The sequence below is a fragment of the Manduca sexta genome, chromosome 24 (assembly GCF_014839805.1).
Source record: "Manduca sexta isolate Smith_Timp_Sample1 chromosome 24, JHU_Msex_v1.0, whole genome shotgun sequence".
In the NCBI taxonomy this organism is placed as follows: domain Eukaryota; kingdom Metazoa; phylum Arthropoda; class Insecta; order Lepidoptera; family Sphingidae; genus Manduca; species Manduca sexta.
The window spans coordinates 15,609,385-15,625,580 of record NC_051138.1 but is presented as its reverse complement, the minus strand read 5'-3'; the positions used below and the strand labels follow the sequence as shown (position 1 = coordinate 15,625,580).

The following is a 16,196-nucleotide window of genomic DNA, read 5'->3' as shown; positions in this document are numbered from 1 at the left end:
TCTATGAGGCGCTGGATTGTCAGTTTAGACATACCTCGTACAGGACAAAAGCTCCAATCACAAAATACACGCATTCAAAATTTGCTATTCCCTTATCTTTACATCCCTACATATTTGTATAAGTGAAGTATTTTACTTACAGAAGTCAGAGGTCTAAACAGCATTCTCTCTTCATCGGAGAGCGAGTCCAGGATCTTGTTGTATCCCTTCACCACGGCCAATACGCTCTCATACACGTAGTATATGGTTTTGCTTTTCGAAAACACCTAGCCAACATTATTTAAGATACAGTGTGTCACATTTTTCATGTGACTAATTACTATACTTACTAGCTAGTTTTTAAGATGTAGATTGTACAATACCTGATAAGCGTGGATCGGTATGTCTTGTCCCAGATTCTCCCAATGAGCTGCTTCTTTACAGAGGTCCAGAATGTTGCTGAAGGGAAAAATTTATAAAAATAACAATTCGTTGCACGTAATCCAACCAGCTGTACCTACATACAGCAGTTTGGAAATAAATGGAGAAAATTACTGACACAACAGCACTATCACTTACCTATTCTATGAATACTCACACATCGATGTTACACTCCAGCAGGCCAGGGTTTTCCGTACTCTTGCGCATCAGGGTCCTGTTTAATCCAGCGCCGCATTTCTCGTCCAGATTGTGCTAAAAAGGGAGAATTATAAGGATGAAGGTAATTCAAAGTATGTAGTTAAGTTTCTAGCTAATGGCTAACCTACCTACCTTGCAGTACCAACTGACTAAAAGTCTATCGTGCAGTGACATTACCCCATTACATCAAAATCTGCTTTACAGAATCATCACTAATAATTCAGGTTACCGTCCACGAGATCCAGAGCTCCCTTATGGCGAGCTCGATGGCGCTCATCAGCCTGTTCACGTGCATGATCACGTCCTCGGAGTTGCTGCACGGCATCAGCCACACCGACGCATCCGTCATCACCTGGGAGCGTTATTATTCTGGCTGTGACTACTGCATCTGGACCTGATGCTTTGTGTAGTGCAGATAAAATAATTAATTAGAGGGACATGTCTCATCTCTTGATAGTTGCCAGAATTAGGGATCTTGCTTTACTGGAGGAATGAGCCATAATACCGGCTTTTTCAGCATGTGCGCCGGCAGTCGTTATAATTCTAACAATTAGCAATGTAACGTCTCTTTGTGGTTGACATAATATTTGGAATAAAATAAGATTAGGATTTTGATTTCCATGACATCAAGACAGGTGAGCGGTGGCTTTATGCCAGCAAATAACTGAATTAAAGCTGCGTTAGAATAAAAAGATTTAAGTTATTACTTTAACTGTTTTTCTTTACTGTACCTACATTACATCTACTTATGTCAGTTTCAAATATTTTTTCTCGCTTTCTTTCAGACTTTCTTTTTCAAAAGTGTATGAAGCTATACCTTCTTCAGATAAACGAGGCGATTCTTCCTCATCCTCAGCACGGCAGCTCTGCCGGCGAAGGAAGGCAGGTCCGCGGGGTACTGGCTGCGGTTCGAGACCATGTCCTTCTTCGCGTCTTGCACCTCATCGCTAAACATGGCCCACACCTAGTGAAGATTTTATCTTGTTTATTTAAAACTCTTAATTGGAGGCATATATATAAAAAAAAGATGTAAAAATAAGAATAGAAGAAAATTCTTAAAATAACTGAAAGCAAAACGGTTAACGGATAACATTTTCTCCTATTGTTTAAGGATTTTATAGTGTACGCAAAAGACCTTGATAATGCTTATCGTGGTCATAATTTTTTAGACTCAGAGCAGGTGTCTGTTTATATTACTGACCTCAGCAGTTTTCCGTTTAAATATGCGTCGTAAGTTCTTTCGCTTAGAGTAGTTATTTAAAGAGAACAAAGCAACGACTGCTTCTTCAACGTGGTTGACTCCTTCAAACACGGACTCCACGAGGTTTTCGATAATCGTCTATAACAACATATTGCATTTATTATTAATGGTTGATGATATATTTGTTTTTAAAGAGTTATTTTGAAATTAGACATGGCTATCACATAACTGGTATGTCATTTATTTATTTAAAGACCTCCAACGAAGGATACACGGCATATAATAAAAACAATGTCGTAACATTTTTACAATTAACAATATGACGTGCCTCTTCAATTACAGGAGACCACATACCTCATATCTAGAACCCTGCCTCCATCGAATAATTGATAATAGAAGAAACTGGTAATTTTACATGCAAACATCTTAAAGGGCTAACAGACCACTAATAGTCAGCAAACAACTTCAGCACACTACCTCGTGGTGGAATGTATGCCACCACCTACGGGCGGCAATACGCGGTAGCGTGCTCAAGATGTTTGCCGACCATCATACATATCACAGTCGTGGTGCCTACCTCGATATCCTTGATGACGGCCCGGAACTGCAGGATGTGGTCGTACCAGGCGGGCGCCTGCACGTCCAGGATGGAGGCGGCCACGTGCGTGACGCCGGCGAGCGCGTCGTGGAACATGTGCTCGATCTGCTCGCACTTCGCCTCGAACTGTTGCGCCGCGCGCCGCCGAACATCGGCTTGTTCGTCGTCTCTAACTCGTCGATTCTGAATCACACACTCGTAAAATTGCTGCATTGGGCTACAATAATCCAAAACCCTATATGAAGGAATGTTAGAACTGAAGATTTTGGACGGAGAAGCAACGTAGCAATTGATCTAGGTACTTTGACCGTGAGGCAACACAAAGCACTTTATACGAGAATCATGAGAGAAAGTAAAGAAAACAGAACAAGAACGTACCCCCTTATTCATAGACGGTTTTTACCTAAGGACGGAGTTTACTCCACAACTTTAGCTGTGATAACAAGCCGTTGTGATTGGTTAATATGGACATATAACAATATTATACAAAAGGCCCTATGGCTACGCACTACGAAGGCTGCCATGCCGTCAGCACTGAGAAACAGACTTGTTATCACAGCTTTACTTCGTCCTTAGATAAAAACGTCTATTAATAAGGGGATAGTATTTAAAAGATAAATACCTACCTGCCAAATATAATCATGCAATTACAAACATCCATCATGTCGAAGCAACGTTGCACGAACGAGTCGATGTAATTGAAGATACTGCCAGTATCCAACTCCCAGCTATTAGGCTTCACGTCGTTATGAGCCTCGGCCATCGTGTCGTATATCTCCCTGTACTTCTTACAACAATCGATACACTTGCTGAACTCTCCAAGCGCCTTCTTCGTCTCTCCTTCAAACAATTCATCTAACTTTATATAATTTCTGCATAAAATTATGATCTGGTTGCTCAGGGCTTTGAACAAATTCGTGATTCGAGTCTCCGAGTTGTAATATGGTGACTCCATCCAAATAAATCTGAAGAGGTTGATGATCTGAGGGATGTGCTTGGAGATCTCGTCAGGATCGACCACGCATTCGAGGATGGCACACGGCTGCTTGATCACTTGCAAGAATTCAATGTTCGACGTAGCTTCAGTGATCCTTTGGACTATCTCCTCGCAAAGAGATTGGAACTGGTGGATAAACGTCGAGTGAGTTGTCACTAGAATCTTTTTTATGTGCCTCACTGCTGGGTTCTTCAGTTGGTAAAGTAGAGCGTTTAGATTTTCATCTGTGAATATAATAACGTTAAGGTCAGAGTAGATGTTTTAGGAGGGAGATTCTAACAATAAGCCCAGATAACAATATGAAAAACAAAGGTTGTTTCACTCAAATATATCTCCGACATCTATGATCTAAGATATACAATAGTAATACCAAACTAATTGATAATTGTCACTCTGAATTAAAAAAAATCGTTCGCTCTTTTAATCCTTTCTAAAAATATATACTCACGTCTGTAAATCCAAAAGTCATACTCATCGCTCGGGCACAACAATTCCTTCTGGGACGCGACAAACGCCGTATCCTCCAGGCACGACTTGATCTGATGTGTCCAGTAGACCACGACCCCCTCGAGCCTCTTCACCAGCTCCCGGTCGCTGCTGGCCTGCTCAAAGGTCAACTGCTGACCCTCCCTGGGTATGTAGAGGACTGTCAGCCCCAGCATTTTATAATACATGTCCGTTAGCTTGGCTAGGAATGTGTGTATGTGAGAGCAAAACTCACTTTTGACACCTGAAAGCATTTTAGAAAAGACCACGTCTTCATCGTCAAATTTGTTCAGTTTGTTAATATAGTAGCCTCCCCGTTTTAAAGATTATTAGACCCCTTAAATATATCGCAGGAACATTTTGATTTTTTTTTACTACTATAATATGTTATAATATGATCTACCCTGACAACCTTCACTAAGAGACACAATTGCAAGTAAAGAAAGAAGAGGAAAAAAGAAAGAAAGAAGTTTATTGTTGGAACAAAGATAAAAAATTAAAAACTCAAAATTCTACATAACAAGCAATTATTGCACCAACAATGGGCTTCCCATTCAGCTATATACTGCAATACCACCGATGTAATACTGCAGCGAAGCTTTCAATGAGATTCCCAAAAGCGTGTACGAAATGAGCTCTGTGTTGTCTCATATATGAATCCAGTCTGATATATCTAGTTCCTGGGTAACCATGACCCTAACGCAATGAAAACGGTAATATAAATAAAACTTACTTTCAGGCCACGTAGTTATCCCAAAGAAGTACGGCGCGTAAACATTCTCCAACAGCTGTATCATGTTCGCCTCCACAGAATCAACGAACGTGCCGAATATAATTTCATCGTGAAACGTGTCTGCCTTGAATACAAAGTCAGGCTCTCTTATAAAGTAAGTCAAATCATATACAGGCGACAACGGGATATCGCTGGCTGCTTTCAGCTTGTCTCCTTTAAAATATATACAGAGGATGAGCGCCCTGGGCTCTTGCAGCCATTCCTCGATGCCCGCCTTTACATCTTCAGTCCAATCCTCCTCGCGAAGGTCGTATAGCGTGGTAATTTTCATGATGTAGGAGACCAGCTTCTGCAACTCTTCAGGTTCGTACGATGGCTTGATTGGGGTCTCTGCTAGCTCTTTTTCGAGTTGCGCGAGACGTTCCCGTTCTAGAAAATGTTACTTGGAATTAAATAATGATTGTCGTTATGCCATGCGTTATTTAGCGTGTTGAAAAATCAAATGCGGACCAGTCCAACCAATATTTTTGGACACAAACAAATATTAGATTAACTTGATGCTGCTAGTAAAAATTACGTGGATAAATTTGTATCCCAGGGGATTGAAAATTATATATTTTTTACCTTTACCAATAAATAGTACATTTCGACGTAGCAAAGTCTTCTACTAGGGCACGCAAAAAAACTGGCATAACTATAGAAGTATCGATATTTTTCAGTATCTTCCATACATTTTTTATTCTAAATTTAATTAGGCTATTCGTAATACGTATTCGTTTATAAGAAGTCGTTGCTCTCCACATAATATAAAGAAGCTTACCTCTCTCCTCCTGAGTCATGACTCAAATCATCACTCCAAGTTACTTTATGTCGTCGTACAATGTCGTCCTCCATGGTGACGTCACCAGACACTAATCACTAGAGAAATAACTCTAATATTAAATTATTTTATTCAAATTATTGAAATAATTAAAACTTTATCAGACAATCGGCAATTTCAGAATGAAATACACGAAACAAAACGTTTTCTATTTTAAAATTCGTATTCCATGTCCCGCCAATGTCGTATTTTTAAATTTTCTTCTTAGCTGGCCAGTTATAAATTTATATTAGTAAACAATAAAGTATATGTGAGACACTGTTAGTATATTCTCACGTTGCTAGGTTTCAAACACACATTTGTATCTAACCAGCCTAAAAAATAGATAAATGTCTAGATACGTACAGTTAATCTTTAACCAGCACTGTGCGTCTTATGTTACGAAAATTAAATGTTGAAAATTTAATAAAATGTTGGTCAATTGAATTAGAACAAATTTTGTCTTATCGATAAAGCTTCTACCAAAGAGTTGGTATATTATTACATTGAAGAGTTTTAATCAATTTCAGAAAAATATAATCAAAATATGAGTAAAGTCATTGTCATTATTGACTGATGACTACATTTATGAAAACAAGCAGCGCGAATTTTAATGAAAAACAAACACAGGTAGTGAATCTGGATACTTTATACATGTTAAAGCAAATTATATTTTAGACTGCTTCTTTTTATATTCCTAAATTCACTGCAGAACAAACTTGGTAACATGTAACTATAATAATTATTAAAATTACACTGTTTTATCACTAGAAGTTCCGTAATGCTTACGAATTACACTGCCTCCAATAACTTAAAACAACAAGAGCGTGTTGTGCATCATTGTTAGCAGGCGGATATAGACAAAGTGGTAGATTGAATTTGGTAGATAAGTAACACAGTCGCATAGCAACCTACCTAGCCAATATAGCCTGTATTATATTCAAATCCTTTTTACAATCCTTACCCCTAACTTGTATACTACAGGCGAGTAGTCACGAACACGGGCGCGTAAACAACTTATTCGGGTGTATTCGTTCTCATAATTCATATTTATACTTATATTCATGCCTGGATTATTTGTTAATAGTCTAAATGAGGTATAATGTAGAAAGCCTTCTTTAATAATTTGTTGAGTCCACAACACGGCATTTCTTCCAGAGACAGCTACCATACACAGGTTATCTTACCGCCATTTTCAATAAATGATCTCCAATCGGTTCTTTCGATCTATCTCAAAAATGGCCCAATCAGAACAAGTTTTTTGTCATGCTTACAAATTTGGTTCATTTTGGAAATTGAATTGATGATGAAGATGGGATCATTTATTGAAAACGACTCTTAGTTGGCTACTTCAATAATCTTGGGAGTTCACACAACAGTTTTGTCCAGACGCAGCTAGCATGCAGCGGCATCATGCATGGCGTGGGCGGTGTTCACGTTCAGTAAGGAGGGGCGCGCGCGGCTGGCGGGCGTGCTGCGGGCGCTGCTGATCGCGCAGCTCATCGTGTCGCTGTGCATGGTCATCTTCTGCTACAACTCCTCGCTCAGGGTCATGCTGCTACTCAAACAGATACATAAGGTTCTTAGCGGCCGTTGGAAATTCTATTGTTTGTTTAGAGTATCGTTTTTGAACCTGTGAAGGTTTGTTGTCTCTTATTTTTTTAGTACATGTATTTTTTTTATTTTTTATTAAACTACTCACGTTGGTGATGGATGTATACCGCCCGAGAAGAACAAGGATGGACATAGTGGAAGTGACATGGTTTTCTATCCCATTGTACCTAATGTGATCAGGGAGATGTTTCATCGGATCCCGATTCATTCATTTTAAAACACGAGAAGTTTTGCAAAATATATAGGACGAAGTATAGCCAAAATGGGAGGAGGTTTTAAAATATTAACCTTCACTAATGTCATATAACAAATAAAGTAGGTATGCGTATTGTTCTCTCTTATTTACACAGGTGACAGTATATCTGCTATACGGGCTGATTCTCCTGCAAGCTTACTGCATGAAGCTCCATTACACGAGCGGTCTCCGGTTGCTAACCATCCTGCTGCGGTGTCCGTACTGGTCGCGCGCTACCAGCTCCACCAAGGTGTGGATGCTCTCAGGGACTTTTGGTCGCAGCTAATGGCTTGCTCGTGTACGCCGCTTGTCGGTCAACTTTGAAGGTGAGAGCTGAGGTTTTGCTAACGGCGATGTTCTTATTATGATCAGCAAAATTTAAAGATTTTGATGAGCTGATGTCTGCGGTTCCGCCCGCGAGGAAATATTGTTCCGGGATAAATATATTTCTGGCATAAAAGTAGCCTATAGCTCTCAGGAGTAATATCGCTTCTTATTAGTGAAAAAAAAAACAGAATGGCTTAGTACTTTCTGAGATTAGCGCGTTCAAACAAACAAACAAACTCTTAAGCTTTATATATTAGTATAGATTTGATATTTTAAGTTTAAGTTAATAAGACAGAATATTTCTTATTACGATATATAATTAGATTATTCGTATTTCAATAAACCAATACCTCAATTTATAGGCGCTAATGAAGGAACTGTCGTCATCTCTTCGGATTGGGATATCACAATACCTTACAGAGCCATCTTGGAAACAGCTGATGGATACCATGCAGGTCTTTTGTGGATTACCTAAGTACTTACGATCATAGTACCTAGTCATTTTAGAAGTTAACAATTCTTATTCACTTTTTTAACCATTATTACAGCTTCAACATCGGAAATATTATTTTCTCAGAGGCCTCGTTCCATCGTAGCGATGTATAAAATAGCATCAGTGGATGATCTCTTCACAATAATAATGTATTGGTTGAGATATTACGAACTTTGTCATTCATAATTCTGAGTTGTGATACTACTGTATATGGGTAAAAATATTCACTGATCTCAAAAATAAACCCAATACGTCTCCCGTAAAAATTACTAACTAATCTAGTCCGAAGATATGTGGATTGTTTTTAGATTCCAAAGCTTATTATGCTATCCTTGACTCTACTAGGTGGAATTAAGCTGCTGTGGCGTCGAGAAGCCGAGCGACTGGCATGAGATACCCTGGATCAACATGGACTTCCTCAACAAAAACTCCAAACTTGTCATGAAGTTGGTACTATATTGTGTAAAGATGTTTTGAAATCACTTACGCGAGAAATATATATTCTACGTACAATAAATATTGCACACACAAACACATATAATCACGCATTTTATCCCCGAAGGGGTATGCAGAGGCGCAACTAGGGCAACACTTTTCGCCAAGTGTGTTCCGTCCCATGATGTGATAGGAGGCGAGTCTATCGCCATATCCGGTACTAATTTTAGACTTCGGGCTGATACTGAGCAGAAAAAAAATATTGCAGAGGCCTGTAATACAGACTCTGTTAGTTTTAACATTTATCTTACCGTTCGCATTCATATTTTACATACGAGGAATTACGACAAACATAGTTCAATTATGAACAAACTAACGTTTAAGGTGGTCGAAAAATATCTATCTAAGTATTTTTGAGTAAGAAATTGTTACTGATTGTAATGTTGTTTGTAGACTAGCCGGTGCTGACGGCAAGATCCTCCCGCCGGTGTCTCCCTATTCGTGCTGCACTCCTCGAGTGTTGGCTCCTTGCTATCACGATCCATTACAGCAGGTGGAACTTAAAGGAATTTTCAATAGCTTAAGTTTAATCTATAACGATCTTATCTGAAGGTCTATAATTGATTCATTGGAAGAAGAAGCAAATGTTGATGGTAAGTGGAGTACGGTCCAGATAGAGTATCGATTGATTGAGTATCCCTCGCTACTTAACAAAATTATGCCGGTCTGCTTCAGATATACACAGGCTCAACACGGAGGCCGGAACGCGACATCCTTCTATTTGATTAATTTCGTTGCGGGATTAATACAAATTAGAGTTCCTTGAGACTCACGGAGTTATAAAATGAGGTGTCATAAAATGCGTACCACTGCTGATCCTGGCTTAGAAAATTTGTAATGGTTATTGTGAAGGCGGGTAAGTCTCATGATATTAGCCCATAATTCTTTCCCCCAGTGGTCATGGCGCGACGCGTGGTCGGAGGGTTCGCCACTGCTCGCGGCGTCGGTGCACACGCGCGGGTGTGTGGAGGCGATCCGCGCGCCGCTCACCAGAGCGCTACTAGCTCTGCAGTGCTTCAACTTGCTCGTCTTGTTCTTTCAAGTACGCGTTTGTGATTTTAGAAATTCTTGGTGCACTCGCGGTCCGAATTGACTATATTAGCCGTAGCCAAGATGACTTATACAATCGTTAATGTCAATAGAATACGGCAAATGGCATATCCAAGCGATACACTTATCGATTTCCATATATTTAATGTTATAATTCGACGGTTCCTACGTATAGTATCGAATCTGCACAATAGCATTATACAGATTCAATACTTTACGTAAGGACCGTCGAATATACATCGCTTGTTTAGTGTTAATTACCATGGTGATAAGCACTTCGATACTTATTGTCTTAAATAAATTCAGTTCATTTTAATAAGGAACGTTTAAATATCGACGATCCGTAGACAAAGTATTGAATTTACAAAATGCAATTTTGTAGATTCGATACTTTACGTAGGGACCGTCGATTTTGTTTTAGTGTTAACGATTGTACAAAGGCATCTTGACTGCGGCCTAAGTGAGGTCCTGAGGTAGTTTCTTTAATTTAAGATCGTGATACTGGTGTTGACGCAACTGCTGCGCACGAGTGCACGGGACGCGGTGCTTCAAGGGGACTGCAACGGGGAGGGGAGAGGAAACATCATCGGGACACTACCGCCTATAGAAAGGATACTCCGGGTAATGAGTTACATTCTATAATTATTAACAGTGCTACAGTTATAACTAGACAGTTTAAGGACCTTATTCACAAACGGTACTTAGGTAAGTACGGAGCAATAATAAGTCTGTTTCTTAATGTTTTCGGCATGACTGCTTTCACAGTGTGTAGATAGAGGTGCTGTGATGGCTAATATTGAGATACAACTTTATTTCTGTTAACTGTCTGACAAAGTTGAACAAAGCCAAAGATAACTATGAATTTGCGGACACTATGCATTTGGGCGCACTGTGATTCCTCATAGTATTGTTTGTGAATACGGGTGTCATATTTAAAACTTTTAGTCGACGGTTCCAATGCTAATTAACATAAGCCCCATTTTTTTTTTAAATTTTAACTGGTTTAAAAAATATAGAAAATAGTGCTGATTTTAAATATTTTTAAAACACGCATGTGTCGCAAAAAATGTCCCTTAAGTCGATTAGCCTTTCAACCGTATAAGTAATGATTTAATGATTATAATCAAAGTTATTGACGATTTTGTTTATTCAGAATTACATTTGCTGTTGTTAGGATATTTGTATCCGTCCGGATATTGACTATCAGTGTAAAGCCCGCCACAATGACGCACGTAAGTGTGTCGCGGTCCGGGATCCGCATTTGTACATCAGGTTTTAAACAGGCCGGCATAATTGTATCGACCGACGAGGGATAATCACTTCTCATTAGTTGATTTCGGTCTTTCTAGATTCCACCGCACTTACCATCAGGTACAGTGGGGTCACCTAGCCGAGCTTGTATTAAAATTAAATACAATATACACAAATATATGTAACGGTGTCCTACGAACGACTTTCCGACGTATTGATATGATTGTAATGATAACTAGGTGTTGGTCCTTGCATATATGGTTGATAATTATAATGATTGTAAATACAAGCTAACAATTGGCGTTACAGCCGCGGCCCAGCTCGAGTGGCGCGGAGGCGGCAGTGTGCTCGGTGACGAGCGCGTGCGCGTACGCATGTGCGGGCGCGGGCGCGGGCTCGCTGCAGCGCCGCCGCCGCCGACTGCGTACCAACCTGCGCACGCGCACCAGCTACCCGTACCTGTCGTGAGGAGCTTCCGTGCAGTACAATACAGGAGCTCAAGATGTCTGTTTATGTGTACAGGGAACTTGCAAACATAATAAAAAATACCCAATTAATTTTAAGTCTTAGAATTATTCTCCATTTTCATTTTATTATGAATTACATCTTACGTATAAGTCTAGAGGTAATTCATAAAATATTGTATTTTGTAATATTTGCAAGTTTTATTTCATAAAACAGATTTTCCAATATTGAACAGGGGTGGAGTGTCTACGAAGCTGTTGAAGTGTTGTGAGGACATTTATTGTTTAAGTGTTGTGAAATGTAAATAAAACGAGCACGCTAATCAATGCAAAGGCTTTATTTCGACTTTATAAACAGTCCTTACTATCTAATAATTAAGTAACAATGCGTGAATGCGTTATCGTAAGCCATCTCGTAATTTTGTGCGGCGCCATCTCATTACACGGATTGCCATCGTTATGCTCGTTCGATGGGCAACACCGACGCGCGACACCGTCGCACGAATGTTGCCCATCGAGCGCTATACATATACAATAAATATATTTGTTTATAAATATTCGTCGGTCGGCGCGTATCGTTCGGCGACGCGCGCCCGCGCGGTTTGTCTTTTAACGTAACAAATATACAAAATCGTTATATACATGCGGCGCGCGTCGGGCCTAGCACCACAAGTGGAATGTGAGTCGCGTCCGCCGGCGCGCGCTCACTCGCGGCCGGCGGCGGCGGCGGCCCAGAGGGCGGGCCGGCGGGCGGCGTCGCTTCACAGCGGCGGCGGCCCGTTGGGGTAGCGCAGCACGGGCTCCAGGTCCAGGCCGCCGCAGCCGTCGCGCGCGGGCGGCGCCAGCGCGGCGGCGCCCAGCAGCAGCAGCAGCAGCGCCTGGAACGGCAGCGACGCGCGCGCGACGCGGCACACGAACCGCAGCCCGCGCTGCACGCGCCCCAGCGCCACCTCCTCCGTCTCCTCACTCGCCGCCGCGCTGCACACAACACGCACTCTACTCACTACTCACGCTTGCCAAATATTATTTATTTAAAAGTAAGGCAAAGCTTCTTTATAAAAAAAAACATATTTACAATAACTTAACATGACACAGAGTAAGTAAAAAATACAGAGAACTCATTCTGACGTCTATTATTTTTTCTTTATGTTTTAAAACAATATAAAATATTTAAAATATAAAAATGAATACGCTAAATAAATCACACAAGGCGCTAAATAATTAACTACAGCTCTGGTTTGACGGACAATAAGGTCAATTAACAATTGCTTAATGTTTTTTATTATACAAAAAAATCAATAAATTAAAATAGCATTCCATATTGTTCGTCATAAATGAAATCGATTTCCTACTAGTGTGTTTACAGCTAAAAAACAGCTAATTTTACCATTGTCTAACCATCTAATCAAAAATACTGTCATTCAAAGATATTTAATTAATTCTATTATTCTTGATTATTAAAACTATCAGAGAACATGATATATCGTCAACATCAATATTAGGCAAATAGATATCCCTGCATAGTTAACTTTCGGTTGCGCTATAGTTGAAGTTGCGAGACGTCCTAACACTTTAAACATTTAAGTTTAACTACAGAGCATTTAATGAAACGCCACCTATCCCTATTATTATAGTTACCAGATGCCTGAAATTCTAACAATTGTTTGTTGATTTAACAGCACTAGACCTAGTCCCAACTCTGTATTCATTTGAAGGTATTTTTAATCTATTTTAGACTATAGTTAAGTGATACTAAGCAGTTAGTGTACTTACTCGGATTCGTCAAGCGGAGGCAGGTTCAAGGTGGAGATCTGTTCGTCGTCCTCCTCCATAAGCTAGGGAGACAAGAATACGTCAACATACGGTGCTAAGCGGCTACGTGTGGTGTTAGACGGCGTGACGGATTGCAAACTTTAACTAAAGTTTAGTTTAACTAAAGGTTAATGTTTAGTTTAATTATTCGATACTACCTACAGTATTTTTTCTTTTTGCATAACGAGTTTTATAAAAAATATTTGTAATTTTTATAAATTTGTATTTTTCTATATTTTTTTTTCTAAAAGGAGGGTAATTTTATACTCAAAACAAAAATGTCAAAGGAAAATGTGTTTGCAATTCGACACACCGTTTACATCTATAGTAATATATTTTCTAAATTAATTCTAAATCGAATTATCAGTGGACTCTGATTACCGTCATGGTCGCTAGTTGTACTAATAGATAAGCTTGCTCGTGAAGTCTCTGCCGAACAACAGTGCTCTGTGGCAGATCAAGCGTGGGTACAAACGGCAAACTAAACTCAATGAACGTTTTTGATAAACAGTTTTTAAATTTGGAATATAAAAATAGAATTTCACGTTTTCAATGTTCAAAAATAACCCATTCATAAGAATATTAGGGTGTAATACTTTGTAAATATATAAAATTTTATTCCATTTTCATCAAATTAATATATTTTTGTTTATGAATTGAAAGCCAATATTGACAATCTTTTTTATCATTACCGTTATTGACTACATAAGTAGTAACATCTAAACTGGGTTATATGTTCTACCCACGATGTTTACAAGTACAGAGGTACGACTATAAGCAGTAGCCCGGTGTGGCGGGTGTGTGGTTACCTGCGGCGCGGCGGCGGCGGCGGCGGCAGCAGGCGCGGAGCGGCGCGCGGGGCTGCGCGCGAGCGCCGCGCCCAGCTTCAGCGCGTACACGCCCGACAGCTTACGCAGCGACTGCAGCCGCAGCCGCAGCTCGCCCAGTCTGACACACAAACAGATTGCTTTGTCAATCTCTTGAGTTTATATATGAATTTGGTCCTTCGAACCGGATGTCAATGATAGAACACAGTTTAAATGTTTAATATATGATATCTATGCTTCAAAAATGCGTTGTAAAATTAATTTAAATAACTTTTTCCAGCCGGATCAAATAAATGATTATTAGATTATTAGCGCAACACAATCTACTTCTGCCGGTAATATTAGTAAAGATGTTGCAAATGTAATTATAATGTACCTGCGGCAGATGTCGTCAGCGTTCGGCGGCGCGTCGGCGGCCCGCAGCAGCTGCGCGGCGTCGTGCAGCGCGAAGCACGCGCAGCTCGGCCTGCTGCAGCTCGTCGCGCAGCTCGCTGAAGCGGCGGAAGTCGCGCTGCAGCTCGTCGGCGGGGCGCGACAGCCGCAACGGCTCGCGCGCGCGCACGCCGCGCTCGGCTGACGCCAGGCGGGAGACTAGCTCCACGACTGTTGGCAAATTCAGATTTAATTTAATCTGCCTTTTTATATTTGGTATAATAACACCGAAAATATAATATAATGTAAGCATGTTAATCTGAGTTCTTGTTTCCTTAAACAATTATTATGAAAACTTTATTTATACTAGATTGTTAATATTAAATGGTATATTGTAAAGTACAGACCGATGTCGTGGAACTGTTGGTTGTGCACGAGCGCGTGCTGCAGCGTGCGCTGCCGCTCGGCGCGCGTGCGCAGGCGCGGTCCCAGCGCGTGTTGGCGCGGGCGAGGCGCGCGCGCACGCGCTCTGCGTCGGCGGCGCTGCTCGCGTGCGCCGCCACGTGGCTGCCCACCACGTTCAGCGACACCACGATCGACTTGTGCGAGTCCAGATCGAGGAGGAATTCTCGGTGGTCCTGCAACAAACAACACATTCGTATTTCACGATCACTATAGAAAAAATCGTAAACTTCTTTTAAAATTACTATCACCTCTGCTCCTTTATTTTATGCTGCTTTAAGTAAATTGTTGGGAGATTATTTAATGAAATATTTTATCAAAATACAAATATTAGTACAGAAGATGATTAACGAAGCTAAGACGACCTTTTGAAGCATCTATAAAGACTAAATAGCTCACTGGATTTGCATTTTCACAATTTCCAATCCTGTACCTGTATAGCGTCTTCGAGTGCGTCGTACTGTTCGGGCGGGTCCGTGCGCGACTCTTCCGTTGCCTCTGCGAACTGCAGCCACTGCTCCAGGCGCCAGAGGTCGTTGTCGAGTTGTTTCCAGTTGCGCCTCCGAGCAGAGCGGGCACGTCAGGCGGCCGGACTCGCTGCAAACGATACTCGGTTCTAGTATGTTGCCACGATTCATAGATGGCGTTACTAGTCTACGATTACTACTTTATTGACAAATGCGTCCATATTTTTGCCAGGAGACTTTTATTAATATTCATATTACTTGTAAATAATCAAATAGATCACTACTGAATATAGTTTTCTTCAATGTTAAAGACTTTTCAAAAATATTACGAAAAGATTCTTAACCATAGTTTTGTAGTTTCAGGGAATCATATATTTTTATATGGGCGCATTTAAAATTAAAACTGAATTCTAACGTTATATTAATATAAAATTAATAACATTAAATACCACAATTGTATAAAAAAAAAACTACTAACACAACTAAATTACAAAGCAATATAATATCAAGTGCTACTACATGTGCTTTTGTATTGAAACTAAAAGTGCTTTATAAACTTTACAAAGTGCGCTAATTACAACCATGCAACTTTTTTCTATTCCTTGCTACACAACATTACTGTTAACAATAACAAAATACAGATGGCATTGTTATAAACTTTGCTCTAAACAAATTGTTATTCAACGAGAACAGATGGCGTTAAACAGAATCCATTAAATTTATAAAAAACTTTTACCCGCATACAAATGTAGTAAAATAACAGTTATTGTGTAGCAAACATTATTTAAAAGTAGTTATTAATATAATTAGGTAAGCCAGTACTCACTGTTCGCAC

General features: G+C 40.1%; 1 protein-coding gene and 1 pseudogene across 1 annotated transcript in view; one reads left to right on the top strand and one right to left on the bottom strand.

The window, feature by feature from the left end:
• Positions 1 to 5,649, bottom strand: part of LOC119190459 (dynein-1-beta heavy chain, flagellar inner arm I1 complex) — a 6,377-nt gene extending 728 nt beyond the window's left edge. Inside the window, 12 exon segments of the mRNA XM_037442425.1 lie at positions 141 to 266; positions 363 to 438; positions 578 to 672; positions 848 to 970; positions 1,436 to 1,582; positions 1,820 to 1,957; positions 2,397 to 2,541; positions 2,544 to 2,600; positions 3,044 to 3,638; positions 3,863 to 4,144; positions 4,634 to 5,062; positions 5,454 to 5,649. Coding sequence (XP_037298322.1) covers positions 141 to 266; positions 363 to 438; positions 578 to 672; positions 848 to 970; positions 1,436 to 1,582; positions 1,820 to 1,957; positions 2,397 to 2,541; positions 2,544 to 2,600; positions 3,044 to 3,638; positions 3,863 to 4,144; positions 4,634 to 5,062; positions 5,454 to 5,472 — 2,232 coding nt within the window. The 5' untranslated portion in view covers positions 5,473 to 5,649.
• Positions 5,650 to 5,911: 262 nt separating this feature from the next.
• On the top strand, positions 5,912 to 11,664 carry LOC119190469 (annotated as a pseudogene).
• Positions 11,665 to 16,196: the final 4,532 nt, after the last annotated feature.